We start from the raw sequence: 18,574 nt of genomic DNA, 5'->3' as shown, positions 1-18,574 counted from the left end.
GTTGCTAAAACTTTGTTGTCTTTAAATTTGGTTGTGCAAGGAGGCACAGTGTCTCTACCTACACCTCCATGTTGGCTGGTAGTCATTTTATATTATTTTTTTGAAATTAATTTTTTGTTGTTGTTCAGTCACAGTTGTCCCACCTTTTCCCCCAATTGCTCCCCCTACCCCATCCCTCCACTCCCTTAATCACTTAATAATTGAAATTGCTGAGATTCCAAGTGTTGAGATGCTGTTTTATTTTTTATTTTTAAATTAGCACACATTAAAATGGACTTTTTTCTTTTGGTGCACAGTTCTATGACTTTTAACACATGTATAGATATTACCACCACCACAATTGAGATACAGAACCATTTCATCATCCTTCAAAATTTTGTCTTTCTATCTCCTTGCAGCCATACCCTCCTCCCACCCCTAACTTCTGGCCACCACTGATTTTCTCTCCTTTAATATTGTTTTAAAATATATTCCTTTAATAGGATACACATCCAGATCATCAGGATATTCTGAAAGCAATCATAGCATTCAAAACTCTCATGGTAGGTGATGCTCTAAAATTATAATTCTCTATTTTGTATGCTTTGTTCCTAAAAGAGTAATTCGTATGTAATGTTTCTTTTCTTATGCAAAGGTCTTTAGAGTGGAAACAGTAAGCTCTAGTGACGGTATCGTTGTGATTGTTTCTTTTAATTTTGTCTTCCAAAAATCATGCTTACCTAAGAAAGGTTGCCAGGCTGAAGGTATATAAACACTCACATTTGTAGTCTCTGCCACATTAAGTATCGCTGTGTAGGTGGGGGATTTCCTTTAGTCTCTTTATCTTTACCCCCGTGTTGCTCACCTTATGTTGGTGCAACTTGTCATTCACTGATTGACATCAATATTGGATTCATTTACCTATGCCAAAAGGTGTAAGTTTATTCTTTCATGTGAAAAAGAAACCCTTCATCACATACAAAAGAAAAAATCTACTAAAATACACTGCTTTACATAGGTTGCTATAAAAGGTACCTGTAATCTTTTGTCTTGAGAATGATAGTTAATGTCTTCTTGAACCAACTGATGTAAAACCACTTTATTGCATTTTTAGGAAGAAAGAAAGCATTATTTTGGGAAATTGATTAAGTTGAATTGACTAAGTTGGGCATTTGGAATGCTCTGTAGCATTCCAAATGATTGGATCATTATTTAGTTATTCATTTTTGCTGTAAGGTTGTGATGCAATTCACCATCATCTCATTTTTATTGCTGCTGAAAAAGATCAGTACATGATGTGTCTATGGTTACACAGCAAATTGAAGACTAGAGTTAGGAATTAGGTTAAAATTGCTGTCACAGGTCAAAAACAGTCTAATTTTGGCAGTTTTGCATGGTTCAACACATGAAACCCATGGCATTTATTATCATTTGTGTCCCTTTTATTTTTCTATGTAAATTGAATTTTAAAATGCCTCTTTTTTAAAACTATATTTCTATCTAGTTATTGTATATGTATACTGTAAAAATAGATTTGATAGTGGTAGTATATTTATTTGCCATATAGATGCTTCAAAGTATGTGTGTACAATGAATTTATTTCATCAAGTTTCCATTTAGCTGAAAGAGACAGCATAGATTTTATAGTAAACACATCCCCCAAAATATAACTTTCATTAGGAAATAGTAGCATAACTAACCATATGCTACTTTCAAATTCAATTTGGAATTAATACTGTTAAATTACTCTAAGACAACATCACACTTTCTGAAGCAGTGGTGTGTGTGTGTGTGTGTGTGTGTGTGTGTGTATGGTATTCATAGCCACATATTGTTTCTTGGTTTGGATTTTCAATTTGTATTCATGAAATTCAGTTGTATCTCTTTTTTCTACTCCTTTTAGGAATAAAAAGTAATTTAATATTTTAATAGCATTTAATTCTAGTCCCTAAACAAAGTATAGGGCAGTGCATATGTTTTATTATAAGGTCAATTTAATACACTATGGTATAAATAATTAAATTTTCTCTTTTTCTATAATTTCTGGAGTCACTTTAAAAAAATTAAGATGTTACTTGATTGGAAACTGAGGATATGTTAGAAAAAGAAAATTGCTTTGTAACTAAAGCACTATATTTATGCAGATAGACATGATTGAGAGGAGCTAGAACAACCACACCAACCAGAAGATTCAAATCTACCAGTTGAGCTTCTGGCTCTGTTCAATGTGATTCTGCTGCTTTTCTTCCCATACTCCTTGTTTGGAAGAAGAAACAAGTTCCTTCCACCATTTTATTTCATTTTGGTAAAATAAAAAGTAGCTCTTTCTCACAAAACTTTTGGGGGCTCAAGGCTAAAGATTTAGAGTAGTGGATGTTTCTGTTTGTCAAGATATTGGTGATAGTATTCACGGGGAATAGGGACTCAGTGGAAGTCTATGAGAGTCAAAAGCCACATCTTACTTTGGTCTTCTTTTAGGTCAATTTCATAAGAATTCCTATTTCTTTGTTTTGATTCTGTAGGGACAGTGCCAAGATCTAAGAAAAAGAAAACAGCTGGAGTTGCAGATACTTTCTGAACCTATTCAGGCATGGGAAGGGGAGGATATTAAAACCTTGGGAAATGTGGTTTTTATGTCACAAGTAATGGTGCAGTATGGAACATGTGAGGTAAGATGTTTCAAATTTCAACACCATTTTTTCCATCTTTCACATTTTTTGCCCTTTATTTTTGTTTCCATCAAGGTCAAGTGCTTGAACATTCAAACAAACTGAGCACCTAATTTTTCTCCAGCACTGCTATGTGCTGTTAGAGATAGGAAGAAAGAACACACAATGGTCCCTGCCTTCAAAGCACCCCTTAAGAACAGATTAAAACATAAGCTAGAAGTAGAAAACAAACCAAAATAGTCAATGCCTGTTTGTGTGATCTCAACAGTAGATTCTACTGAAGTTCAGAGAAGGAAGACAGCAAGAAGATTTTATGGAGATAAGACATGAGGAGAAAGGCCATGAAGAGAAAAGGCGAGAATTTTGTAAGGTAGAGGTCATTATTTCAGAAGAGAACAAGAACGTGGCCTTTTCTTCTGCATGACATTGAGGAAGCCAGCCTGATAAAAGCAGAGGAAGCATGTAAGGCAGAGTAAAAGAGAAAATTGATGGAGTCAGATAGGGTCAGGTTATGAAGAACCTTGGATGTTAGGCAAGCATGGTTCAGACTGATGAAGCAAGCAATAGACAACTATGAGTCCTGAGTAGTAGAGAAACACAATGAAAGAAGTGTTTAATCTGACAACCGCATATGTCAGGTAAACTGGAGGGGATGGAAATAGAAACAGAAAGGGCAGCTGAACTGGAAAGTGATTAATACCCCCAACAAAGGTAGTGCCAGAGAGGATGAAACTTAAGGAGCAAATGTGAGACATGTTTAGAATGGAAAGTCTATAGGAAGTGGTGACCTATGGGCTAGAGGACATGACAAATGTAATTTTACATGTTAACTTTCAAGTGACTGTATATATCCAAGTGGAGATCTAGGTAGCTGTGAAAACAGTAGGTATGTGAGTAGAAGGTCAGAGTTAGAGGAAGAGATTTAGATGTCCCTGACAGATGGGCCTTCCTAGGAAGTAAATTTCCAGAGAGAAGCAGAGGGCTGAAGATGGATTGTAGGAAGAGGAAGGGGGAGGGTAGAGTAGGGGAGGAAGGTTGATTGTATCAACAGGTATGATTTATCAAGTGTTAAAATCATCTTCCCCCTTTCAAAACATCTTCCTATGCTCCCTGATAGGTCTCTGTCAGAGATTCATTACTTTGGGTAAATAAGAAATGCCATTTAAAATGTAGTTACCCTGGGGGGAAGTTAATGTAGAGAGTTTATCTATTAGACTTTCACAGTCTTGTATAAACTTCTTCAGTGAAGGAAGGAGAAATGGTGCCACAAAGAAAAGACAGAGAAAAGTAGAGGAAAACTGGGGGAGTGTGGTGTCACGGAAATTCTAGGAGGAGCATTTGAAAGTGGTCAGCCTGCTGAGTGCTCCAAAAGATTCAGAGGTCGAGGAGCATGGAGGCCAAGAAAAGCTACTGGATTTCACTACAAGGCAGTTACTGATGACTGAGAGAACAAAGTGAGTATGGAGGGATCAATAGAGAGAAAATGAAGGCAGCAAGTAATATGGCAATAAATGCCAAGAAATAGTATTTTGTATAAGTAGTCAGAGAAACAAGTGAAGGCCTGTTAGGGTAGGAGATGTGCATATGTTAAAAGCAAAAAGAAAAAGCTACTTGAATAGGAGAAGCTGCTGGGAGAAGAAGGAAGAGATGAGAAGCCTATATAGAAGGAAGCCAAGTAACAAAAAGATGTGAAAGGATGAAGAGTCTTTTTTAGAAGTGTTAGCCTCAAAAGGTTTCTCTGCTCAAGTGGAAAGAAGGAGATGGAGATAGGATAATTGCAGCTATGATGGCTGGACATGTAAGCTGAATGTAATTGTTTGCACCTACTAATTGCATATCTGTTTAAGAAATTCAGAGAAGCCCTTCTGTATAAAATTTCCTGTAGTGCCATTTTTTAAAAAAGTATTTGCTTCTTTACATGAGTACAATAACTATCTTGTTATTGTACTCATGTTACTGATTAAAAGTAATGTTATAAATAAAATTTAACATACATATAGAACAAAATTAATTTCCTATCACTAGAAAACACTTTTATTTTGCCACTTTTCCTTTTTGTGAACCTACTTAACTTGTGCTGTGGCTGCAGCTTATATAGGAAGGCATTAACTGTGTGACTTCTCAGGCTTACATACTTGGGAAACAAAGCATAGTTATTTGTATTTAACCCTTAGGTATGAGACTGGGTTTATATACATTTCTCAGTAAAACTCAACTAGTTTTGTGCTTTTAAGTTGGGTATTTTTTAAATCACTGTTAATGTTTCATTGCCTTATATAAGATCTATGTTAAAAAAAAAACTGATTCCAGAAATTCTTTTTTTTTAAATTTTATTTATTTATCTTTAGAGGGGAAGGGAAGGAGAGAGGGAGAGAAACATCAATGTATGGTTGCCTTTTGTGCGTCCCCTGCTGGGAATTGGCCTGCAGGGAACCAGCCTGCAACTCCGGTATGTGCCCTGACTGGGATTCGAACCGCTATTGTCTGGTTCGCAGGCCCGCGCTCAATCCACTGAGCTACACCAGCCAGGGCTGATTCCAGAAATTCTTAACAAACAAAAAGTCCAATATCTATTCTCTTTTTAAAAATACTTAAAAAAAGATTTTATTTATTTATTTATTTTAGAGAGAAGGGAAGTGAGGGAGAAAGAGAGGTAGAGAAACATCAATGTGTGATTTGCCTCTTGCACTCCCCCTACTGGGGATCTGGCCTGCAACCCAGGCATGTGTCCAGGCAAATCCAACCCTGACTGGGAATCGAACCTGCAACCCTCTGGTTTTCAGGCCAGTGCTCAATCCACTGAGCCACACCAGCCAGGGTTTTATTCTCAATTTAATATTTTTTATTCCCCTTCAGGAAAAAGAAGAGCGGTACCTCATGTTATTTTCAAGTGTCTTGATAATGTTATCTGCAAGTCCTCGGATGAGTGGCTTCATCTATCAGGTTGGTGGATTTCATATAAAACAAATAGCAGGACCCATAATGAAAAGAGCTTTCTATCTAGATGCAATATTTTTATTATACTATTAAAAGTTCTAGCCAGAAAATGCAGAATGTTATGACTTTTCACTGTAATTAGATAGTGTGTAAGAACATATGTTCCTTAGATAAAAGACCTTTGCATTACTATAATGAGTATATCCTGAACGTCCACTGCTCTGGGTATAAGCTAGGTTATGAGTATATAAACAGAAATATAAATCTGTAACCAAATCAATTAGGAACATAATTTTACAGGTCCATATTATATTATTATTGCTGAAAAAAATAAAACTGGTACCTGCTCCTACAGTCACATCACATGATTTGGTGTCTGATATACAAGTCATAAAACTCCTTAAGAAATTAAAGTTCCTTCATTCTGCTCCCAAAATATGGAGTATTATAAATACTGTTGCCTCTTATATCTTGGCCTAGCAGCTACTAGTTTTCATAAAATTTGAGTTTTATTTACTGATTTTCATGGAAATGTGTTAGAAAAATAAATTGTTTGAAAGTCTTGACGTTATGGTTTAGAGTGTGTTAGCAAAAAGCACAACCCACTTTTCCCCCTTACTTATCTGATTAAAATTTAAAGCAGGGAAACATTATCTATTGATAGACCAGAAAAATATGTCTAGCCATAATTTGGCAGTGATTCCTGACAGGGTCAGAAAATGTAATAGAAATAAGCAGATATGAACAACCACAGAATTAATGGAAATGTTCTTTTTCTGGTAGGGAAAAATACCAACAGGAGGAATGATGGTGACTAGATTAGATGAAATTGAAGGGAATGACTACACATTTGAAATCACAGGTAGGTAAATCTCTCTTTTTCATGTAGCTGCTTCAACTCCTTTTTGGATAGAAATGGGGTTTAAATAAATAAATGCTATTATTTTCTGTTATGTAGTCCATGATCAAGTTTTACTTGGGCATGGCAAAGTATATTTTATTTCCTGGGATAATTCAGGTACAGCAGTAGAATAAAGAAGTTTCCTGGTCATTTGAAAGCCTCAGCTTTGGCATTAGTTTCAATTTTCTGTTACATAAAAACTACTTGTTACAGCTAAGAAATAACAAAATAGACTGATGTGGATTTGCTCCCCTTTCTGTCATCTGTTCCCTTGTGACAGAGAAGCCAAAGGTGTGAAATTTTATCAGTAATTTTATCATCAGCCTATGAATTAGCAAGATTTTATTATATTTTGAAAAAGTGCTGAGAAGTCATAAACTTTTTTCACAAATTGAGAAAATGCCAGGCCTCAAAAATGCTCCCTGACATTTTGGCTTGTTTTCACTTTTGGCAGGCTGGTGTGGTTTATATTTAATGGTTGTACTGTTTACACTGATAAGGTCCAATGGCTAACAATGGGATAATGGCCCCAGGCTTTACTTACTTCTTTCCCAGTAGGGAGCCCCCACAATTTGATGTTGGATCTTCTTTCAACTTTGATATTGGGTGAAACAATACTATATTCTCATTTTATACTATGAACTAAATTGGACTGTATGCTTAAGTTTTTGAATTGTGAGTTTGTTTAAAGTGAAGTTTTATACTATATCTAAGATTCTGTAAGTAGTAGAAATTAAGAACAGTTTTATAAATTAGATATGACTATTTATTTATTATCACAGCCTATCTGTTCTTGATATAGAGGTTTTAAGAGGGTTACCCACAAGTATAAAAATTCCTGAAACTACATGTAGACACCCAAGTCTGAATTGTATGAAGTTATTATGAATGAGGCAAGCTCAAGGTTCTCCTTGCCTTTTGTTTCCATAATTGTTGCTCATAATTGGGTGATGCAGGTCACATACTGGAGAGAATTGTGGTCCACTGCAGCAACAACCAGGACTTCCAGGAATGGCTGGAGCATCTGTATAGACTGATCAGAGGACCGGCCTCCTGCAGTTCATTATCCAAGACATCATCTTCATCTTGTAGTGCTCATTCTGTAAGTAGTCCATTTGTTCTATCCAGGGATTACTGAGTCTCTCATCAAATCCTGTCTCCTGAGGACTTATTAGAACCTGTGAGCATGCCCTTAATCTTTGCCATAGTCTATATCTATAAGTTTTCAAGTAGAGTTAGTCCTCACTAATTCTGATCTCTTTTATTTATTTTTATATATTGATTGATTTTAGAGACAGAGAGAGGAAGGGAAAAAGACAAACATTGGTGTGAGAGAGAAACATTGACCACTTGCCTCCTATGCATATGCACCTTCAACCAGGGAGCAAACCCACAATCTCTGCATGTGCCCTGACCCAGAATCAGACTGACAACCTTTTGGTTCACAGAACAACACTCCAACCAACTCCACATGGCCATGGCACAAATTTCTTTTGTTGTTGTTCTGGAGGAAGGTTCATTGACATTCATACAAAGCTGTAATTAAAGGCGTGCAGTTTAGTTTGACCATAACTTGGAGTATCAACTAACTGCTAGCAAAGTTTTTCTTACCAGAAGTCCTACTAAGATGTTTTAATGATAAGCAAGATATATTTTAGTTAGCAACTGTTATTGTCATATTAATAATGTGCTAATTCAAAACCAATAGTTTACCTTCATAACTATTTAAGCATCTCTACATAATCTCATTTATACTATTATATTCACTCAGTGACTTTCATGGATAAACTTTTAGCATTGCCTTCTTCCATGTTATCATAAATTTAGCAATTCACAGCATTTGGATTAATGAGATTTCACTGTACTTGCTCAGTGAGATCAAAGATATGCAGTGTTGTCTGTTAACACTCAAACCTGTGATACCAAAATTCCACTTCAGGGCACTGTGTGCTGTGGTAGAAAGAATGAGGGATTTGCCATAAGATCTGGGTTCAAATCCTAGCTTTGCCAATTACTAGCTAGTTACTTCACTTTGCTACCATTTGTCTTCAGTTGTTCTGATGAAATAACCTATTTAAGCATTTAATAGAGTGCCAAACACATAACTGAACTTATTAAATATTGACTCTTTTCCACTATACAGGAAAAAAATCCTGACTTTAATAAAATGTAGAAGAGAGAGCAAGGGCAGGATTATGGAATGTTGAGTCTGTTTAGTGCTATTCCTTAGAGACCTCATAATCTTGACTGGAAAGTGCCAGTTCTCAAACTGCAGACCTTTGTTTTGTCTTCTTTACCTTTGTATGGCTGGCTTTGCTGAGCCAATGAAGCTACTGATGTTCTTTCACTGTAGGGAACAAGGTTGGGTTCAGATGGCAGATTGCCAACATCTCATCAGACATTTTCCTAGTCTTTTAGTTCTACTGGACTGCCCCGAGGACCATTGGAACCTCCTCAAATTATAAAACCATGGAGTTTAAGTTGTCTACGACCTGCACCTCCACTTAGACCATCAGCAGCACTAGGTTATAAAGAGGTAATTTTGCTCTATATGGTATAAAATGCTCCTAACAAGCTAATTTTATAGCTTATTACAAATAGGTCTATGGGAATGTGTTAGAATTTATAACAGGTGATACATGTCAGTGTATCTTGAATTGCTAGACTCATTTATTTATTTATTAAAGACTTTATTCCTTGATTTCTAGAGGGGAAGGGGAGGAGAGAGGGAGAGAAATATCAATGTATGGTTGCCTCTCGTGTGTCCCCCACTGGGAACTGGCCTGCAACCCAGGCATGTGCCCTGCCTGGGAATCGAACCGCGATACTCTGGTTCACAGGCCCGGGCTCAATCCACTGAGCTACACTAGCCAGGGTAGACTCATTTATTTTTTATTTTTTAATTTTCCATTTATTCATTATTCATCTACAAATATTTATTGAATATCACCAGGGTTTATGTGTACTGAGTTTCCTTGACCTCTTCCTAAAGTGCCTCTGGTTTATCTTTATAATGATATTCTAATTTATAAATTGGTAGTGATATACACCCATCTCAAACAAGAGGTGCTTCATTAGAGGTGAATTTCCAACCCAATTCTGCTGTTTAGATCATTTTGATCTATTAAACCAATCAGTAAAGTCTTATGGGAACAAGCAATGAGTCTGAACTATGAAAGTCTGAACTATTTGCTGCAGTTGAAAAGGAAAAAGGAATGTAATGAATGGGATATCTTTTAAGAAGATTCTTCTAAATAACAACCCTAGAGGACATTTGATATTGGGTAGTGTGGGGATTTCGAGGCCTTTTTTTTTTTTTCTTCTTGAAGCTGCAGTCAAAAAATGTCAGTCACTAGCTTCTGTAATTGTGTGGAGTATTACCTTTTTCATCCAAATAGTTAGGGGTTTTTTGTTTGTTTGTTTCTGCCCCCCCCCAATGTTTTGCTCATCATTTCAGCTTTCAGAAAAAAATCCTCATTTATTAGTAACTGTTCTTCAAATAGGTTTTCCTGAGTGAAGATTTAAGTTTGTGACAGATGTGAGCCATGTCAGACTTGTAATGCAAAGGCCTCATATGTTTGTTTATCAAATGTGTGTTTTAATGAATGATGCAGACTTACCTGAGTTCTGAGTCTGTTCTTATTCAAAACTCTATGCTACTGTTTCAATTAATTATTGCCTCAACCCTTTGGGTAGTAAAAATGGAATAATATTTGGACACTAGAGGATTTTTTGATACTTTTCACCCAATATGATAGGAAAAATAAATCTTGAGCTGAATTTTCATTATGTACCTTGAGCAGAATCTGTGGGACTCTTTGTTGACTCTTAGCCAACAAAGAGTCCCACAGATTTGCTTTGAAAATTGACCTGTGACATACTTGTAAACATTTTACTCTTTTTTACCCTTAGAAGTTTGAAACCTCTTAATTTAATCTATTCTCTATGATGTTATTCAGACAGAATAGTTTTATTAAGGCCTCATTTTTAATTTTACTTAGATTTTTCCAAGTTTTAAAAACTTTTAAAAATGGAAAAAAAGAAAGAAAATTAACCTGTGATACTTGCAATCATCCAATTTTTCCTTTGATCACCAAAACCAGGAATGCTACTTCATAGTTGTATAGGTCTCCTTTTTCATGATGGATATTTCATAATTGTCAGTTACTAAATTCAAATTCAGGTGAGCTTTGAGTGGTAAAATTGACTTAATCCTTGACAGAACTAATCCATTAAAACTAAGGCATGATTACTTTTTTCCTGCTAGGATAAGAAAGTTATTAATAAGTTCTTACTGTGTAGTGTGTATTTTAGTTATTTTCAACATTTGTTATTCTACACAGAACTGTATTCCTTGGGCTTTTGCATGATGATACTGCATCCAAAACTAATGTGGGAATCATGATGATATTATCTCTGTATAATTTATGATAACACTAACATTTCAAATATTGTTTTAGAATTATTGATAAATGGATTTGGTCATTGTAGCCATCGACCTCTCACGCTCATCTTCTCTTTCTTTACATATTCACTTTAGAGGATGTCTTATATCTTAAAGGTAAGGGTAGAAACACTATCTTTGCCTTACAGTGACATCATAATGTTGTACCGAAAACTTTTATGAATGAAGCTTTCCTTTATATTTGTTTTTTCCCTTGTTATTATTGGTGGCTAAAATATGAAGATGTTATTATGACATGTAAGTATTTTCTTAAAAAATCAGGCTCTTGTGAAATACATATGAAAATGTTATTTTATAATGCCTTAAAACTGTTTCCCTCTATTTTAAAGCTATTTTTTCTATTATTTTTGTCACGTGTGAGTTTTTCATGACTGTTGATTTATTCACATGGTCAAAGCAAGTTAAATAATTAATGTAATTCATAGTTTTATCTACTAATTAAAATATGACTTTAAATATGTATATTTAGCTTGGCTGTAGGAACATTACTCCTAACCCCAAATTATTATTAAGAAGTCCTTCACACAGGGACGAGAACTAAGGGGGGTGGAAATGGGAGGGAGGTGGGGAGCAAGGGGTGGGGGAGGCTGGGATGGGAAAAATAGACAAAAAACTGTACTTGAAAAATAACTAAATAAAATTAATAAAAAAAAGAAGTCCTTCATTTGGCTCTTCTCTCTTACCATGGGGAAATTACATAAATCTCTTTGCCTTAATTATCCCATTAGACAAATAGAAATTGATATTCTTTGTTGTGGGACTATTGCTCAGGAAAATTTATTTAAATAGTTTTCAAGCTCCTTGAAAAGATATGTATACTATAGTAGTAGTTACAATTGTTATTTAATTCCCTTAAAATTGTATCATTGGGGAATATAGGCCAAGTTATGAATACTGTTATTTCTCTAGCATTGATATCCATTACTTTGTATATGGTACCCTAAAGGCATTTGACCTCCTGGAGAGTCTGGTGAATTTTTAGTAGGCACAGTCCATTCTTATACCCATCATTATGGCAATTGTGAAGACAGTGTCACTGCTTCTGTTTTATTTAACCTTTTAGAGTTTATTGAAGCCATTTTTTATTGTGTATAGTATGTATTTTTGATGAGCTCCTGAGACTGTCAAAATAAGAGAGAGCCATTCTATTTAATTTCATTTGCTCTTTTAAATTTGCTTTTGGAGCAGAAGTTTAATTCACAAAGAGAATTCTATTCTTATAGGAGTCTAGTAAAAGCCCCAAAACTATGAAGAAGTTTCTTCATAAAAGAAAGACTGAAAGAAAGCCATCAGAAGAGGAATATGTGATTCGGAAAAGTATGTATTTTGTACTTATTGAAAGTTGGTAGTGGATTAAACAACAGAAAGATATTTAAAAAGCAGATGGTTAGAGCAATTTGTTCTTGGCATCATCTGTTATATAATGACATGCATAGAAATGTTTGGTCACCTCTAAGGTTTTTGACTAAGCTGCCTGCCTCCTGCTACAGTTCATGGCATCTGAGGCAGAAACAATTTGTATGATTTTTATGTTGAATATTTTGCCCCACCTGGTTTAAAACCAGGGAACACTTGCTATAGATACATTTTTTCCCTCTTAGTTTCTGATGACTCAGATATTTTCCTCTACTGAGATAGACTAAATAGAGCTGAAGGTTGAAATCCTTATGGAAGTTTAAGGCTCTATGATATTCTTAGTTACGCAAGCAATCAAGTAGAAACATGGCTTGATTTAGGCACAAACTGTAAAGCTGGTCAGCCATCTGATGTATACTTATTTCCCTCTATGGCTGGGAACAAGGTACTTTGGAAAACATGTGGAAGAGTAAGTGATATCTCACAAAAGGTGACAGAACTGTGTGTATCAGTCAAAAATATAATCTCTATAAGTCTATGCTTGACTCTAGCTTCTGCATCCTGCACACACCACCCCACACTTGGGTGTACACATCAGCATATTAACAGGGTTCTGCCCTCCAGTCATTTCAAGAATGAGTTGGAGGGGGATAAAGAAGAGGGGGGGGGATCAGTGACTGTGCTGGCTAATTTGAAAAATTGGTAGGGTTATGGGGAAAGTTTCCTAGAGAAAGTGAACCTTGAAATTTTAAGAAAAGGAAAAATGTGTTGTATTGGGTGAGAATTGAGGATAGCATCAAGCCCAGTGCTATAACCGTGGCCTTGAGGATGAGACTGACAGGATTCCCCAATTTAGAGCTCTTGATGGGCTTCAGGAGCATGCCACTCTTAGGGCTGAACTCACTGATGCTGACCCTAGAGCTTGATACTGTCACTCTTATTTCATTATGAAAATTGGACAGATTTTGCTCCTGCCTTTTAGAAACACCACTGGTCTAAGAGCCAGTCCCTGGCAGTGGAGTTTACTGCATCACTTTAGGATCTACAGGCACATATTAATATGAAAAGTAATTATTAATTAAATTTGACAGGTACAGCTGCTCTGGAAGAGGACGCTCAGATTCTTAAAGTGATTGAAGCCTACTGTACCAGTGCAAACTTTCAACAAGGCCATGGCTCAAGTAGGTTCCTGTAAACTACTTTCTCTAATAAGTAATGTTTTTTTTAATTCTCACTGCCTCTTAGTAGAAGAGAAAAGCAACCCAAACTGGTGCAGGGTGTGTAAAGCAGGTGATTTACAGAGGAACAGTGCAGGACTACATCTTTCAGATAAGGTGGTTTTAGCTACCAAGCAGTTTGTTTACCAGTTTCTTCTCACTCAGAGAGAAAGAGAGATGCAAGAGTAAAAAAGTTGGAGGTGATAGAAAAGAAAAAAAATTTTTTAAAGTCATTCTCCTTTGAAGTACACAGATACCTTCATCAACACAAGTTAGGAATTAAAGAGCCCAGAGAGTTCCTGTGTCTGTGAACTGATGCTAATCTCTTCTTATAGGCAGATTTAGAAAAGGAAGTCAAAATACTATCTTTGATCAGCTGCATATTTAAACAAACAGTGCTTCACTAAACTCAAGTTTCAAAGTTGCTCTGAAAATCTGGAAATATAGTTGCTTAACAGTGGCTGTTCAAAATGTAGACAATTTATTAGGGAGCTTTTAGGTGAGGGTATTTCCCCGAACGACTTTCAGGCTACAAACTGAAAGCAAGATAATGTTTTCTGATTCACCTTTGTGCTTTTTAAAAAGCCAGGTCACATCAATTATGTGTCTTGCCTTCCATTATTATAGATTTTCAAGATACATTATGTGGTGATTTTCCATCTGTGTAAGAAATCAATTGTCCATCATGCTCCATTTTGGACAGCCACTGACTCATCACTTGAATGTGGGAGAAGATTACTTAGGTGGACTGCCTTGACATGCTTTCAAAGTGACTATCTATAAGACTGTCATGAGAAAAACTTTCAATGTGAAAGTTGACACATTTGACCATAAAGAGGAAACTGTCACAACTTCTGTTTCACAGACAAAATGTGGCTTTGGGCATGCCCAGCTCTGATAACAAGATTCAAGGAGCCAAGTAAGGGAAGTGAGAAAACTAGGAATGCGAGGGGGACAAAGAGACACCAGAAGAAATATCCTTCATGTAAAATCTGACCTTGTCTCCTTCTCTGATCACCTCTCTTCACATCAATAAAGTCAGTAAATCTAGTTGGAGGTGCAGGCAGGTATTCTGACCTAAAGAGTCACAGTTTTGCCCCTCCTCCCCAGCCTACCTTTTACATGTGAAATAATGTCTAGCACAGTTCTTTGCACAAGTAAGCCTTTTAGCATCACAGTGATCTACCACCCTTTATCCTTCTTCAGCCAGAAGTCCTGTTTTCCTAGAACTGATTGTTATTATTTATTGCTGCATTCAGTCTGTTGGTCAGTCAGTTAGTGCACTATCCATTTATTAAGTACCTGTGAAGTGCTATGAGGTGGAGGCACATCCACCTCAGGAACAGAAAGGTGATAAGTGAAAGCAGTGAGTATTCACAACTTAAAGAAGCTTGGCTTAGAAGAGAGAAAACCAAGGAGACCAAGGAGCTCAAGGAGACTAAGATTAAGGGCTGTGCTCTGGGATGAAGAATCCAGAAGTGAGGGGGAAATAGAATGTGCAGGAGAGCTATTTGAATCGGTGTTCTATCTGTTCTGTCACCCGTTCCATTCCAAATCCTGGAGACAGTCTGAGCACAGACAAATAAGGATGCCTGCATCTTGGTTGCTGAAGTGATAAATCTCCCAACCCTGACTCTTCCCTTGATCAAAATGGTCTCAAATGACCCTACTCTACCCTATTGGACTGTAGAGAATGAATGGGAATAAGTGATACTTCTGAAGTTCTTTAAGCATGTTGTGTCCCAATGCACTGTTGCTCTAAATTTACTAAAATTATATAATGTCATAGCATAGGATGTGGTGTGCTATTCCCTGGAGTTGAGCACAGACAGAATGATCACTGGTCAGCTTTTTGCTGTGGAGGAGCCAAAACAGGAAAAAAATGGGGTCTTCATTTAGGGGAGGTATCACAGTGATCTTTTGCATTATTTTTCTATGTACAAAATGCTCTCCTTCCCAAGACTGAATCAATATATTTGGTCATTTAGAATTTGGTCAGGTCAGGAAGATTTAGTCATTAAATGTTACATGATTGTTCTCTGGGTGCAAGGTTGTAATGTGCTACTAACAAAGACCCTTCAATAACAATAGAAGAAAGGAACTAATACCTATAAATAGTCCTCACTAGTAACTCTTCCCTCTCCACCCTTTTGCAACCCTTATTTGTAGGTGCTCGCAAAGATTCAGTTCCACAAGTCTTACTCCCTGAAGAAGAGAAACTCATCATTGAAGAAACCAGAAGCAATGGCCAGACCATCATTGAAGAAAAGTGAGTAGAGTAAGCTAAACCTTTTCTGATTTGAATGAGAGCTGGAAAGAAGATTCTGGCAGGGCAATGTAGCTTTTCCAAAGCCTGCACTAAAGGACTGTTCCTTCTCATCTGAGAATGTGGTCCTCTGTTTGCTGATCATGCAGTTGGGAGCCTAGGGAGGGCTGCCTCCCAGCAAAGGGAAGGTAAAAGAAAAATCACCAGGGGTGGAACTTTGTGCGTGGTGGCTGCCCCAGGAGCCCACTCCCTGATATACAGTAAGGTGCTTCCTGGCATAAAAGAATATGATTCAATATGGAGGTAGGAGGATCCTGGGAAGTCCATGGCACCAATTTCCCTGCCCAGAGGGATGCTTCTCACATTTATTGAGTAAAGCACTGGACTTTCACTGATTTGGCCTCATTTAAAATCCTACAGCAATACAGTGAGATAAGCATTTTTTCACCACTTCACAGATGAGGAAACAAAGGTTCAGGATGATTATGTCCCTAGCCTACCTTTGTACAGTAGTGAGGGTGACCTAATGGGGGGAAATCAGGTTAAATACCTTATGGCTCATAAAATAAATACAAAGTAGCCAAATAATTCATTTGTTTAAACTTGAGTCATTTCTGAAGACAAGCTTAAATTTGCAGCAGACAGCATATTTCAAAGTGTTGGGCATCATAAGTATACAGTACTTTTCCATCTGGTGTGCGAAGTGATACAGCTAAATAGTAAAGCATTTGGGCTTATGAGAACAGTCCTGGTTCAAATCCTAATTCTACTACTTGTTGGCTGTGTGTCCTGGGCCGAGTTCCTTTATCTATCTGTGCTTCAGTTTCCTCATCTTTAAAATGTGTGTGATAGTAACACGTTCAGGGTTGTTGTGAGCTAAAATGGAATAATAAATATAAAGGTTTGTGCATGATAATCATACAGTAAGTGATTATATTACATATAATTATAATATAAATGATGATTTTATATTATAATTATATAATTATTTAAACATATTTTTTCAATTACCATTGATATTTAATATTATATTACTTTCAGGAGTACAGCATGAACACTTATGTAACTTATGAAGTTAATCCCCAAAGGTCTATCACTCATCTAGCACTATTCGTAGTTATTACAATATTATTGATTATATTCTCTATGCTATACTTTACATCCCCATGACTATTTTGTACCTGCCAATTTGTATTTCCTAATCTCTTCACATTTTTACCTAGCCCACAACACCCCTCCCAGCTGTCAACCATCAGTTTATTCTATCTATGAGTTTGTTTTTCTTTGTTTGCTTGTTTATTTTGTGTTTTAGATTCCATACATAAATAAATTTATATGGATTTTGTCTTTCTCTGTCTTATTTCACTTAGCATAAATGCTCTAGATCCATATATGTTGTCACAAATGGTAAAATTTCATTTTTATGGATAAGTAATATTCTATTGTATATATGTACCACTGCTTTTTTAAGCTATGTTACATTATATTTTATTTTTTAATTGTTCAGTACAGTTGTCTCCATTTTCACCCCACCACAGCCGCCTGGCCACCCATCCCCACCTCCCACCCTCCCACCCTCCATCCTCTTTTACTTTGTCTATGTGTCCTTTATATGTGTTCCTTGATGACCCTTCCCCTTCTTTCCCATGTTATCTGCTTCACATCTCCCCTCTGGTTACTGTCAGTTTGTTCTTTATTTCAGTGTCTCTGGTTATATTTTGCTTGCTTGTTTGTTTTGTTGATTAGGTTCCAGTTATAGGTGAGATCATATGGTATTTATCTTTCACTGCCTGGCTTACCTCACTTGCTATGATACTCTTCAGTTCCATCCATGCTATCTCAAAAGATAGGAGCTCCTTCTTTCTCTCTGATGCATAGTATTCCACCGTGTAGATGTACCATTGTTGTCTGACCCACTCATTTACTGAAGGGCACTGAGGTTGCTTCCAGCACTTGTCTATTTTAAATTGTGCTGCTATGAACATTGGAGTGTATAGGTTCTTTTGAATTGGTGTTTCAGGATTCTTAAGGTATAATTCCAGCAGTGGTATTCCTGGGTCAAAAGGCAGTTCCAAGAAAACTGGACCCTTCTAATGCAAATTCCCAGGTGGGTGGGCTTGTGTATGTTCTAGGACCCTGTGGTTCTCTCCAATGAACTCTCCTGTGAGGCTGGGAGTCTCTCCCAGCACCTCAAACACCACAGGTGTTTTCAATTGGTGTTTTGAGGCTTTATTTCTCTATGCTAGGATGAACTTATGACACATAGACATGAACTAAAGGGGGGGAATGTGGGTGGGAGAGGGTGTGCAGGGTGGAGGAGAATGAAGGGAGAAAAATGGGACAACTGTAATAGCATAGTCAATAAAATATATTTATAAAAAGAACAGTTCCATTTTTAGTTTTCTGAGGAAATTCCATACTGTTTTCCATAATGGTTGTACCAGTCTGCAATCCCACCAACAGTGAACTAAGGACCCCTTTTCCCCACACGTTCTCCAACACTTGTTGTTTATTCATTTCTTTATGATGGCCATTCTCACCAGTGTGAAGTGGTATCTCATTGTGGTTTTAATTTGCATCTCTCTGAAGGCTAGTGATGCTGAGCATCATTTCATGTATCTCTGGGCCCTCTGTATGTCCTCCTTGGAAAAGTGTCTGTTCGAGTTCTTTGCCTATTTTTTAATTGGGTTGTTTGTCTTCCTGGAGTGGAGTCATGTGAGTTCTTTATATATTTTGAAGCTCAAACCCTTGTCTGAGATATAACTGGCAAATATGTTGTCCCAT

The 18,574-nt window shown here is 36.7% G+C and overlaps 1 protein-coding gene across 2 annotated transcripts in view; it reads left to right on the top strand.

The window, feature by feature from the left end:
* The window catches only part of ARHGEF6 (Rac/Cdc42 guanine nucleotide exchange factor 6), a 164,139-nt gene that overhangs the window by 133,254 nt on the left and 12,311 nt on the right, over positions 1–18,574 (top strand). Inside the window, exons 11-20 of one of the 2 annotated variants that reach the window (XM_037157059.2) lie at positions 483–542; positions 2,502–2,648; positions 5,505–5,591; positions 6,369–6,447; positions 7,443–7,588; positions 8,897–9,022; positions 11,027–11,047; positions 12,175–12,268; positions 13,399–13,488; positions 15,694–15,793. In XM_037157059.2, coding sequence (XP_037012954.2) covers positions 483–542; positions 2,502–2,648; positions 5,505–5,591; positions 6,369–6,447; positions 7,443–7,588; positions 8,897–9,022; positions 11,027–11,047; positions 12,175–12,268; positions 13,399–13,488; positions 15,694–15,793 — 950 coding nt within the window. The remainder of the gene's footprint in view (positions 1–482; positions 543–2,501; positions 2,649–5,504; positions 5,592–6,368; positions 6,448–7,442; positions 7,589–8,896; positions 9,023–11,026; positions 11,048–12,174; positions 12,269–13,398; positions 13,489–15,693; positions 15,794–18,574) is intronic. The other variant, XM_037157058.2, reaches the window with a different exon arrangement.

This window comes from Artibeus jamaicensis, unplaced genomic scaffold (genome assembly GCF_021234435.1).
Source record: "Artibeus jamaicensis isolate MK-2021 breed Jamaican fruit bat unplaced genomic scaffold, CSHL_Jam_final contig_240, whole genome shotgun sequence".
In the NCBI taxonomy this organism is placed as follows: domain Eukaryota; kingdom Metazoa; phylum Chordata; class Mammalia; order Chiroptera; family Phyllostomidae; genus Artibeus; species Artibeus jamaicensis.
Note: the sequence above shows the minus strand (reverse complement) of the source record. Positions and strands in the feature narration are given on the sequence as shown.